At 43.6% G+C, this 18,221-nt stretch overlaps 3 protein-coding genes and 1 long non-coding RNA gene across 6 annotated transcripts in view; 1 reads left to right on the top strand and 3 right to left on the bottom strand.

Moving 5' to 3' along the window:
• Positions 1 to 871, bottom strand: part of hoxa9b (homeobox A9b) — a 15,651-nt gene extending 14,780 nt beyond the window's left edge. The window contains exon 1 of one of the 2 annotated variants that reach the window (XR_006034443.1): positions 53 to 871. Coding sequence is in view for 1 of the 2 variants with exons in the window: in XM_042105973.1 (XP_041961907.1) it covers positions 53 to 602 (550 nt within the window). In the remaining variant the exon portion in view is untranslated. The remainder of the gene's footprint in view (positions 1 to 52) is intronic. The other variant, XM_042105973.1, reaches the window with a different exon arrangement.
• The window catches only part of LOC121720107, a 21,640-nt gene extending 3,419 nt beyond the window's left edge, over positions 1 to 18,221 (top strand). The window contains exons 1-2 of one of the 2 annotated variants that reach the window (XR_006034445.1): positions 13,824 to 14,533; positions 16,189 to 18,221. This is a non-coding gene — a long non-coding RNA (uncharacterized LOC121720107). Of the gene's footprint in view, positions 1 to 13,823; positions 14,534 to 16,188 lie in introns of those variants that run through there. The other variant, XR_006034444.1, reaches the window with a different exon arrangement.
• hoxa10b (homeobox A10b) lies at positions 2,811 to 6,502 on the bottom strand. Its single transcript, XM_042105969.1, has 2 exons — positions 5,706 to 6,502; positions 2,811 to 3,986 (listed from the first exon to the last, which is right to left on the bottom strand). The coding sequence occupies exons 1-2, from the start codon at positions 6,484 to 6,486 to the stop codon at positions 3,712 to 3,714; spliced, it is 1,056 nt and encodes a 351-aa protein (XP_041961903.1). The 5' UTR covers positions 6,487 to 6,502; the 3' UTR covers positions 2,811 to 3,711.
• hoxa11b (homeobox A11b) lies at positions 10,902 to 13,483 on the bottom strand. The gene is made up of 2 exons (XM_042105971.1): positions 12,191 to 13,483; positions 10,902 to 11,344 (listed from the first exon to the last, which is right to left on the bottom strand). The coding sequence occupies exons 1-2, from the start codon at positions 12,804 to 12,806 to the stop codon at positions 11,112 to 11,114; spliced, it is 849 nt and encodes a 282-aa protein (XP_041961905.1). The 5' UTR covers positions 12,807 to 13,483; the 3' UTR covers positions 10,902 to 11,111.

Here is an 18,221-nt window from a genome sequence, read left to right as displayed (position 1 = left end):
GATATTTGTTGCTACATCACTATTGGATCCCTCGAGTGCGCGTGGGACTTACTTGGCTCGACATCTGGCTTCTCGTCAGCTGCAGTGGCACTTTTCTCGGCGTTGCTCTGGGGAAAACCGGACGCGGTGTTGCGCTGCGTCTCTTGCTCTGCTATACAACTGTCTTCGTCGATGTCCGCGACCAGCGTCGGTGGTTCCAGAGTGGTGCAGCCGTTGCCACCCGACAGAGGCTCCGGTTTAATCTCGTGATGCACGTTCGTGGCCAATCCCGAGTATGACAGCGGTGCAGATACCGGTTCCAGGGTCCAGGCGCGCAGAGCCATTCCGTCGCCTTCCCCCGTCGGGCATGGCTGGTGTGCGTAGGGATGATACGCGCTCGAGGAGGCGCGGAGCGCTGGATCAGCAACTGAACTCCACGGTGCCCCGAAAATGGCAGATTTGGTCTGAAAGGGGCACTGTTCCTGGTCGCCATACTCGGGAAGCGCGAGCTCTCTCGTCTGGTGCAAAGCAGCTCCCGAGGAATATCTGGATGCCAAATGATCATCAGTCTCGTGCGTAATGTGCGTATCAGCGTAGTAACTCAGTGTCCCTAATGTCGACATCACAAAGCATCTAAAATCCGCCGCAACCGGGCGTACACACCCACTGTAAAACGCACACAAAGGCGGAATCCGCAGAAATCAAGTAACTCCTTGACTTCACTGTGAACTACGGACCTCTAATAAGTTGAATGAAGACTGGGACGGGATTGGACGCCACGGTCACGTGACAATGAGGCAGAACAATGCGGGGCAGTGGAAGCCTGGTGCACCACTGCAAATGGCCACCATTTTACAAGTCATCTTTTAATAGCAAAGCCATACGCTTTTATGACGGAGGATGTCGTTTTATACATACTGTTAGGTTTATGCAATCAGATGTCAACGTCGCTTTGATTGCTGGATCTTAAACACAGCTTGTGGGAGCTATTTGATTGTTAAAATGGTTTAGACATGACATGAGTAGCCTATACATTGTTATTAGGCCGCCTCATGTAGATGAATGATTGACATGTGGTGTAAAATGGCAATTCATAAATTCGTAACATTCTTACACTACACGTAAAATATTCCATAATGTTTGCATTTCCCTACAGTTTACGTGTATAGACAGAAAGAAGATATATTATACAAATAGGCTACACAGCTGTGAAGTACAGGGGTCGGCTTATATAATAATAATAATAATAATAATAATAATAATTGCTATGAATTTTAGTGAGCGGTTGCAGATATCAAACCTGTGTAAATATGACATTGCACACTAACTTCCAAATAAAACCAGATCATTTTTACATTTTGGGGGAGTAGCTTGCAACTAAGGTAGGCCAATGAGCACAGATTTCTACAATATTAGGAACAGAGTTTAACGCTACTGCTTTATCTTCTGCATTCTTAACCCAAAAACTCGCAGTTGAAATTGACCCGATTTTAATTCTTCAACATGTTAATGCCCTCTCCAGCAATTTAATATTAAAGCACAATGTTGGAGGTTATACAGTAGACCTATAGTATGTAATATTAAAGCACAATGTTGGAGTTTATACAGTAGGCCTATAGTATTTTATGGAGGTTTGAAACAGCCACTCCAGCCTTATACTACACAGACTGCTAAAATAGCCCAGAAACCATTACATACTTTTTTGACCCAGCAATGCTAATGATTTAGTTAATAAATGCTTAACATGATTTAACAGATATTTTATAATGTTAGCAGAAGTTAAATATTAATCAAAAGGATGATGAATTAGTATGAGCATTTTATGAAGATGTGTTTTATTTAATATTTTTAATGACAATAAAGTTTTATAGAAATGTGGGTGAGCAGTCATTACACTACGTACATTCAAACGATGGAACAGCTCCATGCAAGTGATAACAGTCCAATAGGTCAATAGGTCGCTGAGATCTGAGATTTCGGAGAGCATTTCTGAATAAAGCAACACTGCGTCCGTGCCCGCGCTGCATGCCTGCGCATAGTTGCTGGCTGGGCCGAGCTGCCCCCCGCCTTTCGTGCTCTGCGGGGCCCTCGAGCGCTTCCATTCTTTTTTAACCTTGTCTCGCGGAAGGGCCAGGCTGATTGGGTGCCATAACCGTCCACTTTTATCGGGGGGTTATTTGGTTGTTTCCCTCTGTCGGTTACAACCCTCTGTCTGGACCCAATATCGCCAATAAAGCCCCTTTGTGCCTCTGGAGCGCGCGGCAGACGCATCCGGCGCGCGGGGGGTGTGGTCGTGACGGCTGTGAATTGATCGTAACCGAGGCCTTGTTGCTCTGTTCACTCTCAGAGAGATTCCCAAGCTCATCGGTTCTTCCTGTGTTTTCTTTGAAAATGACCGCAGTCAGCAGAAAGGCCTGCGCGTCTGTCCGTGCGTGGTCTGGCCAGCATATGGGCTGGACTGGAGGCATGTTTGGGCTACAGTGGACAGACCTCTGTATGCAAAGAGCCCGTGGGCAGTGCTGAGGTTGAGTCGCCGTGGTGTGTCATCTGAAGCCACCGGGTGGATGTACACACGGGTTGTTTATGGAGTCCTAAATGTCCGGGAAATCTCGGATCCTCGCTGGTTTGGATGTTTCGCAGGCTCGCGCTGAGGCAATTAAGACAGTTTCGTGTTGTGGAGTTAAAATGAAAAGCCCAACAACATGAAACTACCTAAATCACGCAACAGCCTTTAAAACGACACTTCTCAAACATACTCATTTCTTTTGGTGCAATAAATAATGTCATCTTAACCCTGATTGCATTGAATCTTGAATGCATTGAATGCATTGTCAATTACAACAAGTTGAGATTTAATTCAATTCCAAACTAAACATACAATTCCTACATTTTTTTCCTGAAAAGACAAGCCAACAATACTATGGGCGCGTAAATTAGTTTACCGTGTAAAAATGCACCTTAAACGCGAAACAGGCCCTGTGTGTTCTTGTCCGGAGAGAGAGAGAGAGATCACTACCACCGGTACATACAGTGAAGGGCCTGAACAAACCACACAACACCCTTTTCCTCTAGTAAGACACAGAATGCAACCCCGAGAATGAGTCGGTGACGCTGTAGAGTGTGTGTCCATGAGTTCATGAGTTTATTTGTTTTCTCGACACATCATCCGTTCACAGTATATACTCTCGGGGCCAGTATTAAAATAATGTGGGACCACCGAAACGGCGAACCCACCAGTGATAATCGCTACTGAATATCTGCAGGTTCAACAATCATGGGGTTGCGCCCATTTTAAAACAGAACAGTCCCCCACAGAGCAAAATATGCAGACTTTTCATCCGACCTTTAATCATGTTTCAGGCAATTAAGCTAGAGTAGTGAGAAAAACATGTCCATAACAGCGAGTCATAACAGCCACTTGACTTGACCATGCAAAGATGCCGATGCTATCTATGTACAATAGTAAACCTCGTCCCACATAGCCCAGGCGAACCCTCTAATAGTGGAAAACGTGTCCACCGCTGTCAGTTCTGCCCGTAGACATATAGCCTTACTCAAGGTTTCCTGGAAACTTTATAAATAATGAGGACAAATATTCACAACAAAAACGTGGAATAATACTGACATATAAACAGATAAAAACGTCAACAGTACACGACAATAAATTAGCAATATTCTCCTGCACAGTTAGACATGATAAAACTGGGCACGCGCGGAGGGCCAGGAAGGGACTCAGGAAAACCCGTAATTGGCCGAAAGCTCTCGAATCCTGTTCTCGCGACTCATCTTCTTGAGCTTCATCCGGCGGTTCTGGAACCAGATTTTCACCTGTCTGTCTGTGAGGTGCACGCTGCGGCTGATCTCCAGGCGCCGCTCGCGGGTCAGGTACATGTTAAACAGGAACTCCTTCTCCAGCTCGAGCGTCTGGTGCTTGGTGTACGGGCAGCGCTTTTTCCGGCCGCTCTTCGCCGTTAGCCAGCTGGCCGTGCCATCACTCCGCGACTCACCTATGGAGAGGGTCAGGAAGATAGCACTAGGGTGAATATTTCTCTCCCCCCCCTCTCTCTCTTTCTCTCTCTCTCTCTCTCTCTCTCTCTCACACACACACACACACACACACACACACACACACACACACACATAAATGCACACGCATTTGCACAAGTAACACTTAATACTAAAAATGCAAGGTCTTCCTGTTTGTTTTTTTTTTGTCAAAAAGTACATTTTATTTACTTACTCAATTCAATGTCATTTTAGTTGCAAGTTAAGTAATAATAATAATAATAATAATAATAATAATAATAATAATAATAATCTGTCTGCTGTCTTCTCTGCTATGCTGCTCTAGCTCCTCTAGTCTCTAAGTGAATAAATGTATTATTATTATTATTATTATTATTATTATTATTATTATTATTATGAACGTTTATGGTCACTATTATTGTTTGTAATAATACAACTCTATAATAACAAAACATAACAACAATAAAAATAAGATCAATAATAATAATAATAATAATAATAATAAAATAATAATCTTATTATTAATACTATTATTATTCGTATTCTTCTTATTGTTGTTTTAGTGGGTTAATGTTTGTGATTTAAATGGTTAATCCACAAGCCAATTTCAATCAGGTGCATTCACTAGGCCTAACAATAATAGAGCCATGGCAATTTGATAAGCAAGTAAGACATAATAGAGCCATGGCAATTTGGTAAACAAGTACACCATAAGATAATCATGGCAATTTGTCACCAATTTACAGTTCAAAGTCAAATTTTAGAGCTCAAAGTCAAATTTGGCACGCATTATTTCGTTTCCATTCTTTGACATTATGTGCAGGTATGGATATATGTAGTATATAGCATAGATTTACATGACCTGTAAATAAGTCATGCAAATATGTTATATAATTATTTTACGAAGCAGTAGGGTTAAGATCCGAGGTTTGCTTGTCCTTCCTGAAAGAGGAGAGAGGGCAACCGGTGTCATGAAGAATGGCGATAGCCTCTTACTCTACACTGTCTCTGCGTGGAATGACTGCTGTCACACACACACACACAGTCTACCGATCTGTGTCCACCTCTGTGTTGCACACATACTGACACAAACTCATGTTTATTTTCTAAAAAACATTTTCCCCTCGCGCTGAGTAGTGCTGAGTTTATGCGGACATACTGACATCACGGTCCAGTAGTTGAACGGAAGTTGTAGTTTTATTGCCACCTCACTGTCTGCAGCTGAAATAGTGCCGATTGGACTACTCGGCTTCCATTTAATCGCAATTAAGAGACTGATCGGCTTGCATTTAATGTTGTCGGTCAGTATTCCTGTGTGTGTGATGGGCTATGCCGTGATAAAGAAGGTGAATGGTGAGCATCTCGCAGAATCACAAAGATACCGGAAAGGCCACATTCGTGTGCAATGCACGTGCTTTGGATTGGACGCGCAACACCTCGTCATGTAATAATAAAAACAGTAAAGGGAATTGCCGCTCATTCTAACGCTGTCAAACTATCAAAGCCTGCCTCTGATCGGGCGCGCGTACCGGAGTGACGTGAGTAGCCTATACGAGCACCGTTAAAATCACTAAACACAGCGTTTCCGTTTCCCATCTCAGATAGTATGCATTGCTACACAGCGCTACCACTTTGTGGTCACGCCTTAAAAATCGATCCACTACAATCAACACAAAATGTCGAGAAAAACACAATGTTACCTTTCTTCGGCTTTGCAGAGCTGTTTGCGAGGCTGTCCGCGGGCTCGGGCGACGACGAGGCACCGGCGGAATAGTCCTGCGTCTCCTTGTCTCGCGCTGGTGTGCAAGGTGCGCATGTAGGGGGTGCGTCGCTCTCTCGCCTGACTGTCTCTGGTGCAGGCGAGGCCGACGGTGAGGTGTCGAAGCAGGCTGCGCGTGGTGGAGGAAAGTGAGGGGAATTGGACTGAAGCTCAGAGAAACATTTTGAGGTCGTGTATGTCTGAGACAAGCGGAAGTAACCGGGTACGGGAACGGTGCCGCTGCTGTTCACTGGACACGAGTCTGGCGTTCCGCGCGAGTACACCTCCTCGGTCAGTGAGTCTTTGGGACACTTCTCCGGTTCGTACAAACAGTACGAGCTCTCTTCCTTAATACTCGGGGAGAAGGTGCGGGCAGGTTGGCTGATGGTCTGTTCCACGCGACACGACCGAGACGCCCCCAGCCATGCGTCCATGCCCTGCGGATAAGGGCTCGATGATGGGACCACAGTCTGAGACTGACCCTCGCTGCGTTTAAATCCAGGGAAATAGCCACAGTTAGGTAGTCCGTAGGAATACTCGGAACCAGGGGGCAAATATAAGCCAGCGCTCGGGTAGCACGAGCCGCTGCCCTCGATCCGTCCGTTGATTAGGGAGTCCACCAGAAACGAATTTCCAGCCGGGTTATCCGAGCATGACATCTTTGTGGTATATTTTGACGGAGGAAGGATCCCTGTCTGGCTGACATTTCTTGTACAAAACATGCTGAATATAATTACCGATAACCATACAACTCGGCGCTAGCTAACAGCCAATTAAATCGCAACAAGGGGAGAGACTCCTCCCATCGCCTGTACGTAGGGACAAAGTGCGGTGTCCTTTTCTGGACGTGGGGCTTAAAAAAAAGAGTCAAATGTGTATTACATCCTATCTGTTAAGTCCGAAATTATGGGCTTGTATACGCGGAATGTGACACTGAGCGCATTTCTTTTTATGATGATCGTTGTCATAAACACTAACTCTGGACACACACGGGCTCTCGGACGTATTCTCCCAAACACACATCAAGGGGCACAAATGCTGGACATGCGTTTGTGTTTCAATATCATACAACAAATTCAGCAGAATTCTTAAATCCCCAAATATGTGCCAGTAATGAAAGCTATGGTGCGCCCAACGTAGAGAATTTATATCGACAAAATGTGATTCAGGGCAGTAGTCTAATTGCTTCGCTGTGAGGTAAACAATAACCTACTTGGTTAATATAATATATTTGAGCTCTCAAATACAATTCAAGGGCATGTGTTCAATCTTCCCCCATGTTTTAAAGATACTGAAAATGCTGGGTGTGGATGGTTGCCATGAATACGCCGTTGAGATGAAATAGCGTCTGAGGTGCAGGCCGGGATTTTACAGTATTTGGGATATTAAATCTCTTCAATCACCAGTTAAATGAATACTAACTGCGGTTTCAATTTTCTGTCAATGTGGTGGCTCTTCTCCTTAAGAAAATGAAACACAATCAAATACATTTTAGATAGACCATATTCTCCATTTAAAGTATTTGGTCATGGCCTCCTCACGTTCACGTTTGATTTTTACACGGGTTCCAGAGTTCACCGAGACATTTTAATTCCTAATTTTGAATAACATCATGCTTTTTGAAAGTCAAGAAAAAATACAACCCAGTTTCTGAATGTTTGTTTTCAAATGGCCTCGCTACAAATCCCTAATTCAAAATAGTTTGCATGTGGAGAACAATCCATCTTGGGTTAAACTCAACATTAGGATCATGTAACAGCGGTCCAACAAATAAACTCACGACGTAAAATATGTGCCGTTATACGGGCGCTCGTGTGCTTAACCTGCCTTTTATCGAGTACCGGTTATATGCCCCCTCTCTCGTGTCAAATAATGTGGCATTTTATGATATCCTGCGGAGGTTCGTTTGCTCGAAAGCACAGCGCGGCCTTGGAAATCCAGTGTCTCCTTTTCCCCACAAGTCGGTTTTGGCTCGTATGTGCCTCGCGGGCCCGTTTCCGTTTTATCCTTTAATACTTCTCCAAGTAAGACACAATATTTATAGAGACGGAGAAAGCTTAAATCAGATAATCCAACAACATGAAGTTACCTGAATGTATTAACCACACTAAAAGAGCAAAACGGTGACTAGATGTTGGTCAAAGTGAAAGGGTTGTGACAAGCGACATCCAAGTCTAGTTTAGTTTGAGTAAAATCTCGCAGCACCGTTACAGTTTAGGCGTTTCTGAGCCGTAGGCCGTGTGTCTTCTTCACTGCGCTCTCAATTAAAAATATTCTGCTCTTGGGCCACACACAAGAAGGGCAATATATAGCGATAGTCTCTGACCACTGCCGCGAACTTCGTGTTGTTATAGTGTTGTTTCCGTAACAAAACTACATTTACCCTTTATGTTGACCATTTGCGCATGGTAGGCAATTTTAGTAAGTAGGGTTCACCTCAACCCTCTTTTAATTAGTCCCACTTCCTGTTGTGTTAAACTAGACAGACCTAGACAGAAGCATTTCTCTGTGACACACTATCATAAGCATTCTCTTATCAAATACAGCGCGCACAGCATGTGGATTTACCTGAGCTCGAGAAAGTCTCTCACGCTAGCGTTCTCCTCAGCGTCCGTACTGCTGTGTTCAAATGATCGGCCATGACATTGATCTGGGCAGCGCCCCCTAGCGGCTCACCCTCGGCTTAGTGAAGCGAGTTGAGCCAGGGACTCCAGCGTGGTGCCGTGGTGGGACGCAGAGACAAATGATCCCGGAAAAGCCCGTGAACACCAGCTTTCAATGGTTTTAGCCGCTGTTTGTTGCCCCTTAGTCACAGTTAATAACCTTGGTCTCAGACAGTTTATTGCGCTGCACTCCAATTGTACAAATGCTCCAGTCTGGACCGCCTTTTATGGCCAAGTTGCTAAAGCAACCGAGGGGGGATGTGCCGTAATTAGGTCGAAATTCCAGAGAGCCTCAAAGGATGCGCGAGGCAGAGCGGCCGAGCGCAGCTCCGGTTGTCCAAAGTGTGAGCTGTTATTAGACAACTGTGTGCCATTAGGCTGTCTTATTGCTCTCGCGGATGCCATTAAGCATATTCCAGAATATTCGTAGAATTTCGTACACAACCCCCAACTTTTTCCATCTAAAGGTGCAATATGCAGGTTTTGTGCAACCAAACAAAAGTAAACCAGAAACCAGACAAAATGCTCATGGAAATATAATTATAGTGTGAAGGCTCATAGTAAGAATGGAATATTAAAATCACAGTGACTTCTTTTGATCCAGACTTAGTGAGCACAGCATCTTCAGGTGCCCACATGAGTTCCGCTGTTAGTCATGTGATATGCATTTGATTTTTCACAGTGTAAATAATCTATAATTAATCATTTGTGGTTAATAAGACATTGAAGTGCACTAAATAGTGACAGCTCGAATAATAACACCATTTTGTATAATATTTCCATGTTTTTCTTTACCACTTGTGCAGTAGGATAGCTAACATTAACACTTTATAGATTGGGCCTCAATGGCATCTAAGCACTGTTTAAGTCCATGTTAAATTTAATTTCACACTGTGTGTTTTAATGTACACAATGAGAATGCAGTGTTTAGCCCATTGTTCAGTAGAAGGTATTAAACACTATATTTTTTCCACCGTTATTTCTGTTTCGTCCTTCATACTGTTTGCAGTTTCTAATAGTCATACACATTCTGTGTGTAGTGCTTCCCTAATTCATACTGTTTACAGTTTCTAATAGTCCTGCACATTCTGTGTGTAGGCCTAGTGCTTCCCTAATTCCCTAATTCATACTGTTTACAGTTTCTAACAGTCCTGCACATTCTGTGTGTAGTGCTTCCCTAATTCATACTGTTTACAGTTTCTAATAATCCTACACATTCTGTGTGTAATGCTTCCCTAATTCCCTCTATCGCCTTTGTGTATATCTCTCCCGGTTCTCTCTTTCTATTGCCATTGTTTATATTTCTCCTACCAAAGACAATGTGACGAAAGTATATCTACAGACGAAACAAACAAGCAGGACACAATTTATACACTAGGCCTACTATTGGAAAGAAACTAGTCCCCAGCATTGGTACACTATAGACTCAATTTTACTTGTGGCAAGACAACCTACATTGTTCATTTAAATATTAACAAATAAAGGGGAGAGTCTCGTTTGTGTAGTGTTAGTGCTCGCCAACATTAAAATGACCTGGTGGTTGCCGCTTGGGTTAATAGTATTTTTTGATTCATTGAGACATCCATGGTCTCGCGTTTAGGAAGGAGTTCCGTAATCGACACCCCCGATCGTGACAGATATTTGATCCGTGATTCAATTTATGTTCCTAGAAGCTGCGTATAGCAATATACATCAAACATTTGATACCAAGCCTGCTAATAGCCCACACCATTAGACGCAGGCAGGAAATCTGCTGCAATGACACCAGGATTTATTGTAATTATATGAATGTGTCTAACTGATACAGACACACTCAAATCCGCAACAGGCCAATTTGTCTAAAACCCATAACCTGGGTATATCTCTTTCTCTTTTTCTTTCTTTCTGAAGAGGACAAGATGGCGGGGTTCTGCACTTTTCAAATATCCGCCAAGTTTGACTTTCACACTCCAGGCCTTTTAATTAAAAACAGCGCGAACACCTGAAACTCTTTTTAAAGACGTGACTTCAACCTAACACAAGATGTAGACGCGACATTACACGACCGAGGCGAAAAATTAAGAATAACATGGAATAGATGGATAGATAGACAGATAGACAGATAATAAATATAAAGTCTACTGAGTAACTTTCATAATATTTTCTAATTGTGCGTGCGCAAAAGTACAAACAAAATAATCGTTGAAAAGGAAGTACAATATTGATAGATTAAAAAGTCCCCAATTCCCTGACAACGAACCTCCCGTTGGGTGCTTGACATGTTTAAGATACATACAGAGCCATACAGTGCATTGGGCCACACCGTTAGACATTAGTAGATATTATTGCTACAAATGTACCCATGAGCGCAAATGGACATACACTGTAATTATGTATAATAATAATAATAATAATAATAATAATAATAATATCCATTGTAATTATCATGGCCATAATAATCACACAATGACCCGCAAGTGGGGGGGGGGGGGGGGGGCGCCCTGCCGTGGAACACGACACATTGCAAATAATGTTTTTTTTTCTTTAGTTCAGAGCACGAAGGGGCATCACAACTAAGAGAAATCCTGATTCCAGTTGCAGTTTGGAGTCCGAAGGGCGGAATGTCGCCCACAGCCGCGAACTTGAAATTAACCATCGCGTCTGTGCTGTCCCAGCGCGGGCCTCTCGCGCTCCCAGCTCGTGGCTCACAGCAGTGGGTTCGCGCTGTAGTACTGCAGCCGGTCCCGGTTCAGCTTCTTCTCCTTCATCCGCCGGTTTTGAAACCAAATCTTGACCTGCCTGTCGGTGAGGTTCAGCATCCGGGAGAGCTGAAGGCGCTTCTCCTTGTTTATGTACACGCTGAAGAAGAACTCTCTCTCCAGCTCCCGGATCTGGTACTTTGTGTATGGACATCTCTTTTTCCGTGTCCTCTGGCCACCTGAGACACACACACACACACACACACAAAAAAAAAAAAAACATACCTGCAATCAGCTATCCAGAAACACATCTACAAACACTAACAATCTGGACCTCTCTCTAAACACACAAATACACACATACACACACACACACACAGGTACTGCTACCTCTCTTCATGCAAATGCACATTAGTTTTCTCCGTGTTGTATTGAGCGGACTGCTTTACATTGTTGCTGCATATTCTAGTGATATTGCTGTGAAATCGCACACGACGTTCCTCGGTCTCAGAGGCCGGTGTAATCCGACAGAACAGAACTAGACCAGCGCGAGGGAACTGGCAGGCCGAAGGAAGACCGATGGCCTTGGATGTAAATCAGAATGAATTCGGCGAGTTACCGCCAGCTTTATACAGAACACGCAAAGGACAGGAAATATAACCTCTACAGATCCGTATAGTGTACACAGAGGCAACACACTGACTTGTATAATTATACACCTATACTGCGACTATTGTAGCAGCCTAATAATTAAAGAGCACAGTAATGCTTATTAAACGCTCCACTAACTCATTTTGGTGTAATATTATTTGTCTATTAATTACCCAAGGTCCAAAATAAACGTCTATGAAACAGTTCAAATCTTTTCTAAAGTAGACTTAAACTTTAAAAGGGGAAACAGACTGTGTTTCACGGCCAATTTCAATCTCAAGCACGTGATCTTGCGTTTATAACAAAGTTTTGTTGGGCTAGATCTACGGGCCCTCCATAAACCTTATGCGCTTATAAAACAGCATATAAAACCTTTAACAGCGGCGCAGAAGATTGCAAACTTTCGCAGAGCTGGGCCGTGCGGGTATACGTACTGCCGCCGCTGTATTTCTCCTCATTGTTGCCGGAAGAGGATTCAGGGCTGCTGTTCTCCTCGCGCCGCTCTTTCTCCCCCGTTTCCCGGCACGTGTCCGAGCCGGACTCCGGTGCAGGCGGTGGTTTGCTGGCGGTCCTGTCCACCGGCTGCTCCGTTGACACACTCTCTGTGCTGCCGTATGCGGTCTCGAAGAACTGGTCAAACGCCTGCGGTAGGACTCCGTTCCTGCCCACGCCGCCGTATAGATTGGACGTGTGGCTGGGCGCGGAATGATAGACAACCGAGTTGTTTTTTGCAAACATTTCCCCCAGCGTCCCGGGGCTCGATAGACAGTCCCGGTGCACCACGTCGTCCGCGCTGCAACAGTGGGACAGATTTCCCCGGTGGTGCCATTTGCTGGCTGTGTCAATGCCATATTCCCTGAAGGAGACCTCCCTTACGGACTGGACCTGCGGGAGACTGGGGGACGAGTACGAGTATGTCATGGGGCAGGACGACGGGGTCTGGGGCAGGAACGGCGGGAGGCTCGAGAAGTCCGTCCCGGACACGTAGTACGTGCAGCTGGGTAGATACATGTTCGACCCAACGGGCACCCGCTCGTCAAAATCCATCATGGCTCGGGGCTTGGCCGGGCTCTACACACGCGCTCCGGCGCGGCTGCTGCTGCTGTTGCTGCTGTGCCTTTGAAGCATATTCGCGCAGCTGAAATTTTCAGACGCGAGCTGACGTGGAGATCCATCTCCATCCATCTCACAGGGCGAGCGGTCACGTGACCACGGGCAGAAAATGACATATTCCTCTGTTCAAGTGGAGGGAGCCATGTGTGTGTGTGTGTTTGTGTGTGTGTGTGTGTGTGTGAATTGAACAGCATCTGCATGAGTGACGTGTTGATGATATATTTATGTCCCATTGGGTAGTTATTATGATAGATATAAGCGATAAGACAGTCATCACCATGCAGAACGGTGCGAAGCGCTTTCAGCATATCCAGCAAACGCTGCATTTACTCTCGCGTCCGAGGTGCGAGGCCTTGGGAATCTAAATGATGCACGAGTGTGTAAGTTATGAGTGTGTGCAGTTTCTGTCGTTTTTGACAGAGGAGTAGCAGCGTGGTGTCCCCTGAGTGAGACGACCGGGCCCATGGTGCTCGGGCCCTTGGGCAACCTCTCTGGGACACGGGCCTGTGTACGTTTCAGCGTCTTGTGATTTTCAGCTGTTGTCTAGGCAGAAAATAACCCTTCGTCTCACCAGAGGCGCATTCTCGGCGTCCCCGAAACGATCCGCTATACCTCCATGTCGCTCATAGCCACCATGTTCATCGCCACCGCCGGCGGTGTCGTTGAACTCTCATTTTATATTTTACGCTGCGTCCTTCCAGTCTAATAGTTGCACCTTGTCTAAATAATTCATGGTGTGTGTAGATTTTAAAATAATTTTAGCTATCTATCTATCTATATCTATATATATATATATATATATCTGTCTATCTATCTATCTATATATCTGGTGTCCTTTAATTGGGATGTTCTCACTGGCTGTTCATTTTGTTTAGGTTCTGGGCCCTTTTCCTTTGGAGTAGCTTGTTTTTTTCTGTTTCCGAGCCTTCAGGGGAACTTTGGTGAATATTCTGTAACCTACATCTCGGTCGGGATGCGGCCCGAAGCATTACAGTAACATGCTGCACCTCAGCCTTCCAAATGACTCAACTGACGCAGTGCGACTCTGTCTTCATTTACGATTAATTTCAGGCCACGATCCCTTCCTTTAGTTTCATTAAGAATATCATCTTTAACGACAACCCAAAGCAAGAGAGAAAAATGAATAGGCGTCTTTTGGGCCAAATCCTGACACCAATATAATGACACTGATAATAAATTAAAGTTAGATGTGAAGAATTAATAACAAATAGTTTTGTTTGGTTGATATGATTAGCTAGAGTATGTCAGTCATGTACACATGTGGAAATCACCAAACACGTTTTCTGATAAGTGGGTTGGGGGAATAGTCAAATGGCCTAAATAAAAACGAGACAAAAAACAACTCTGACTGCCTTTGTCTCTAGAGCAACAGAGGAGCAGTAGTAGACTAAATGTTGTTAAAGCTCTAAAGTTTGCACTGGGCGCGGGGGGTGACGGAGACGCAGCACAACCCCGGACAGATATGGGCTTTTATGGGGCTATCGGTGGCCGGCTGCAGCTATTGTCGAGGCCGACATGTGGGGAGTGCGGAGGCGCGCTCTTGAGACGCCACCTACTTGGAATTCGTGAACTTCAATGAGACCTCGAGCCACGAGTAACCTCAAATTAAACGGGTACAGATAGAACTCACAGCGCAAGATCAGGTAAGACCCACAGTAATCCTAAACCACCGTGGCACTATGCAAGTTATAGCTGTTGATTATACGATTGGTTCGGGTATATAAAATAGATATTTATGTGTTTAAATAAAGGTCTACCTTTATCCTCGCTCCGCTGTAGTTAGGCTAGGCCTACTGTTAAATGATAAATACTATTATACATGCCAGTTGACTTTCTAACATAGCCTATGTAGAAATTATTTTACGTCTTATCGCCCTCACACAGACGGCTCCTCGAGCCAGACTTCAAGTTCGGGGAGGGTTAGGTCACGCGCACCACGCGGGGGATGGCCACAGAAAAAAAGGGCTCCGGAAGAAGTCTAACTAAATAGTTTTGTTCGGCATCAGCCCTGTATACTTGTTCATTTCAGTAATTAAGTATAAACGTGTTTTTTCCTGTGAGAGCCAGCCGTCACGTTCACGGCTACAAGCTCATTCCGCCTTTTTAGGAGTTACTCGGCCGTGCCGTTTCGTCGCCACTTGTTAATTCTAATTACTTGGGAAGTGGAAAGTTTCCTGGTGTTTCAGGTGTGATTTATTCAATTATAAAAGTGTTCATGTAAACGACCAAACAGTCAGTCTGTTCGGTGTAGGCCAACACAACACAACGGAGGTCGCCTTGGTCTGAGACCATGGCCTTGGGGCAGTCGGCCTGCAACGCTTTCCACCAAATATCTTAACGTGTAGTAACCACTCATATGGGTCAGTTAGTACAAATTAAATTATAAAATATGATGCAGCTCGTTTGACAAAGACCTAACGGCATGAGCCTTTATTTAAGAAAATAAAATAATGAACGTTTTGAAAACTATAAACAAACATAATATTTTTACAACTAAATCTCCATATGAAAATAAGAAAATAACATACTGTTATATAATATAAGTGATTACATTTTATTCAATTTTGGCATTAAAATATTCTGCATGATTATAATCATTTAAGGGTGTTTTACCGGCGAAAACGCGGAGTGGAGATCTCCATTTCGCTCTCAAAAAGACTAACTCCGTGTTCAAAATACAGCGACATTCTACATCAACATGGAGAGAAATCATGAGTCTAGAAGCGGGGGAAAACGATGTTTGCCAGGAAAGACGTGAAGATCAATTAAAAAACAAGTGAACGCACCTTGAAGATATATTTTGCCTAATTTCTTATCGACAACCCATGACTTAACTTTTTATATAGACTACGTATAACTCTCCAAATGAAAATGTTTGTATTTGAAAAGGTTTAGGCCTATATGTGTTTATTAGAATCGTTATTTTAGTAAACATTTCCCTTGTGCATATGTATTAGCTTTGTGTGTGTGTGTGTGTGTGTGTGTGTGTGTGTGTGTGTGTGTGTTTGTTTGTTTGTGTCCTTGACAGAACAGAAAGGGAAGGATCAGCAGTTTGCGCTGAGTTCCATACATAGTTGTGGTGTGAATAAAGCACTTTAACAGACTAATTACATGAGATTTTAACAGTCAGTTGCGTTAAGTTCCATCACCATTTTGAGAGGCTGGTGTGAGCACTTGCATGGGGACGGGGTGGAACAGCCTGTCAACATGCGCGCTAAGTGAACTTTCACCCCAACTTTGCCTTGCACTTGCTTGTTCAGTTTGGGAAATGCTATCATGAGTTTTTTTCCCCCCACAGGTGAGGCAGCCAGAGACGGCTCGCTAGGACACCTTAGAACCGACACCACACCAGCAGATCACCACACACTGGCCAAGCTGTTCGTTAATTTCGTTCTTATGAAAGTCACTATTTGGCACACAGGAAATCGAAAGAACAAAATGTTAAATATGTGTCGACTCTAACTGTTTTGTACTCTGCACTGTGGTTTTACTGAGTGGCCCTGTCTTTACGGTCCCTGCAAATGCAAAGACTGAGACCATGAGCTTGCTTCGCCCTCGCCCAAGCCGAGCCAAATGTAAACATTTTGGAGCAGTCGACGTTTGTTTCTTACTTTCTCCGCCGAGGGGCTTAAATCAGCGCGTTTTGAAGCAGAGGGTGGAATAAGAAGAATAAGATCCTGACGGAAAATAAAAAAGCCTCGCACGGGCCTGTGGCGCTGCGTCATCACCTCTGCGCGGATGGCAGTCATTAGAAGACAGACGTGGTTTTGTTTCTCCGCAGAACTGCCATTATTTCTCAATAATGATAGCGGCAACTCGCTACTTTCCACTATAAAATAATACAATCAATTGCAATTATATGTCTAACAAAGCCCTTGGTCGTGTCTTAGGCGGTGAAGGAACATTGCCAATAAGAATTATTAATCCCAGGAACAAAAATATTGATATATCACATTGAAATATTGGCTAAGTAGCCTATAGGCTACAGTCCATATTATGATAAGCATATCTCACATCCCGTCTTATCTTGTAGGAGGAGACCTCAGTAAAGCAAACATCTGTGCATTTAATAAGCAGTGATGACAGTAGACATGCATCCTGCATGGAAGCCAATATGTTCGGCTAACCGAAGAAATTATTTGCAGCTAACAGTATTGTTTAAAACCAAAGAAAAACAAATAAGCTGTTTCCTTGTAGCCTATTCAGTGATTTTTTTTCATGAAGGGAGGTGATTTTGCATAGCCTCGTGTTTTGTTAAAAGAACTGCTATTGCACATGCCACCTTTGGATGGCAGTAGATAGAAAGAGCTGCAGCGCGTTCCCGAGCGTGCACGTTCACAGTTCAAACCCAGTCCGGATCACGTGCATCCCTTAGCCGTGGTTTGCATTTTTCCGGGGATGATGTATTACCTCAGACAGTTTACCATTTTAATGTTGAATCATTTTAATATCTAATCCTAATCGTGACATATTTTTATCTCGACATTGTGGGTCACTGCAAACCAAAGAGACCGCGCGAGGGGAGGAGTTCCTGAGTTTAGAGGAAAAGTTCTACAATTTAGACAGATTAGTTTTGCATAACTGGCAGGGTGGGCCCAGTCGCCATTCCTTAAAGTAGCCTTTGATTTGACATGACAGGGGAGTTTATGTGCAAGGAACTATGGAACCGATAACAATTTAATTGATTTATATTGAGGAGAAGTAACTTGAACGCAGATGGTAATGCTTAAACTACTATATTATTATACATGATCAGATGCGTGGGAAATCTTCAGGAAAAAAAACCTCTTAAATACTCATTTCCATCCAATAATCATTCTCAGATTAAACATAGACTCTAAATGATCATTAGTTTATGTAATAGGCTAATACGTGACATGCGGTAAATTACAAATGTAACTGAATAATAAACTACTTGTGTTTTTTCTGTGTTATTTGTCCACAACTAGAATATATATAGTGCGAAAGAGACGGATCTGTTCAAATTGAACATTTCGAAAACGAGTGGGTTGAACTGAACTTAAGTCTGTCTTTCAGTTTCCAGTGTAAGAATTAAAATGTGGTTAACATTATATGTCGCCTATTATGTAGGCTATAGGACTACTAAAACTACAGTTAACTTCACTCTATCCTACATGAAAGGACAAACTGTAAGTGTAGTCTTTCCCGCAATATTCTCCTTTTCTTATATTTTTTTCTTTATTTTTTTTTAGTTAAATTCACACTTAAGTTTGACACACTGTATAACTTTTATCGCTATAGATTGAGGACAAATTGTGTATCTTGATCTGTGTTGAATACCATGCTAAATAAATTCAACTTGAATTTAAA

The sequence above is a fragment of the Alosa sapidissima genome, chromosome 10 (genome assembly GCF_018492685.1).
Source record: "Alosa sapidissima isolate fAloSap1 chromosome 10, fAloSap1.pri, whole genome shotgun sequence".
Taxonomy (NCBI): domain Eukaryota; kingdom Metazoa; phylum Chordata; class Actinopteri; order Clupeiformes; family Clupeidae; genus Alosa; species Alosa sapidissima.
Note: the sequence above shows the minus strand (reverse complement) of the source record. Positions and strands in the feature narration are given on the sequence as shown.

What these genes read in the sequence shown, in the direction of transcription:
- hoxa10b (XM_042105969.1), bottom strand. Translation starts at nt 6,486, where the DNA reads ATGTTTTGTACAAGAAATGTCAGCCAGACAGGGATCCTTCCTCCGTCA. An exon ending in CTCTGCAAAGCCGAAGAAAG is followed by an intron (nt 3,987 to 5,705) that starts GTAACATTGTGT and finishes CCCTCTCCATAG; the next exon opens with GTGAGTCGCGGAGTGATGGC.
- hoxa11b (XM_042105971.1), bottom strand. Translation starts at nt 12,806, where the DNA reads ATGATGGATTTTGACGAGCGGGTGCCCGTTGGGTCGAACATGTATCTA. An exon ending in GGAGAAATACAGCGGCGGCA is followed by an intron (nt 11,345 to 12,190) that starts GTACGTATACCC and finishes TGTGTGTCTCAG; the next exon opens with GTGGCCAGAGGACACGGAAA.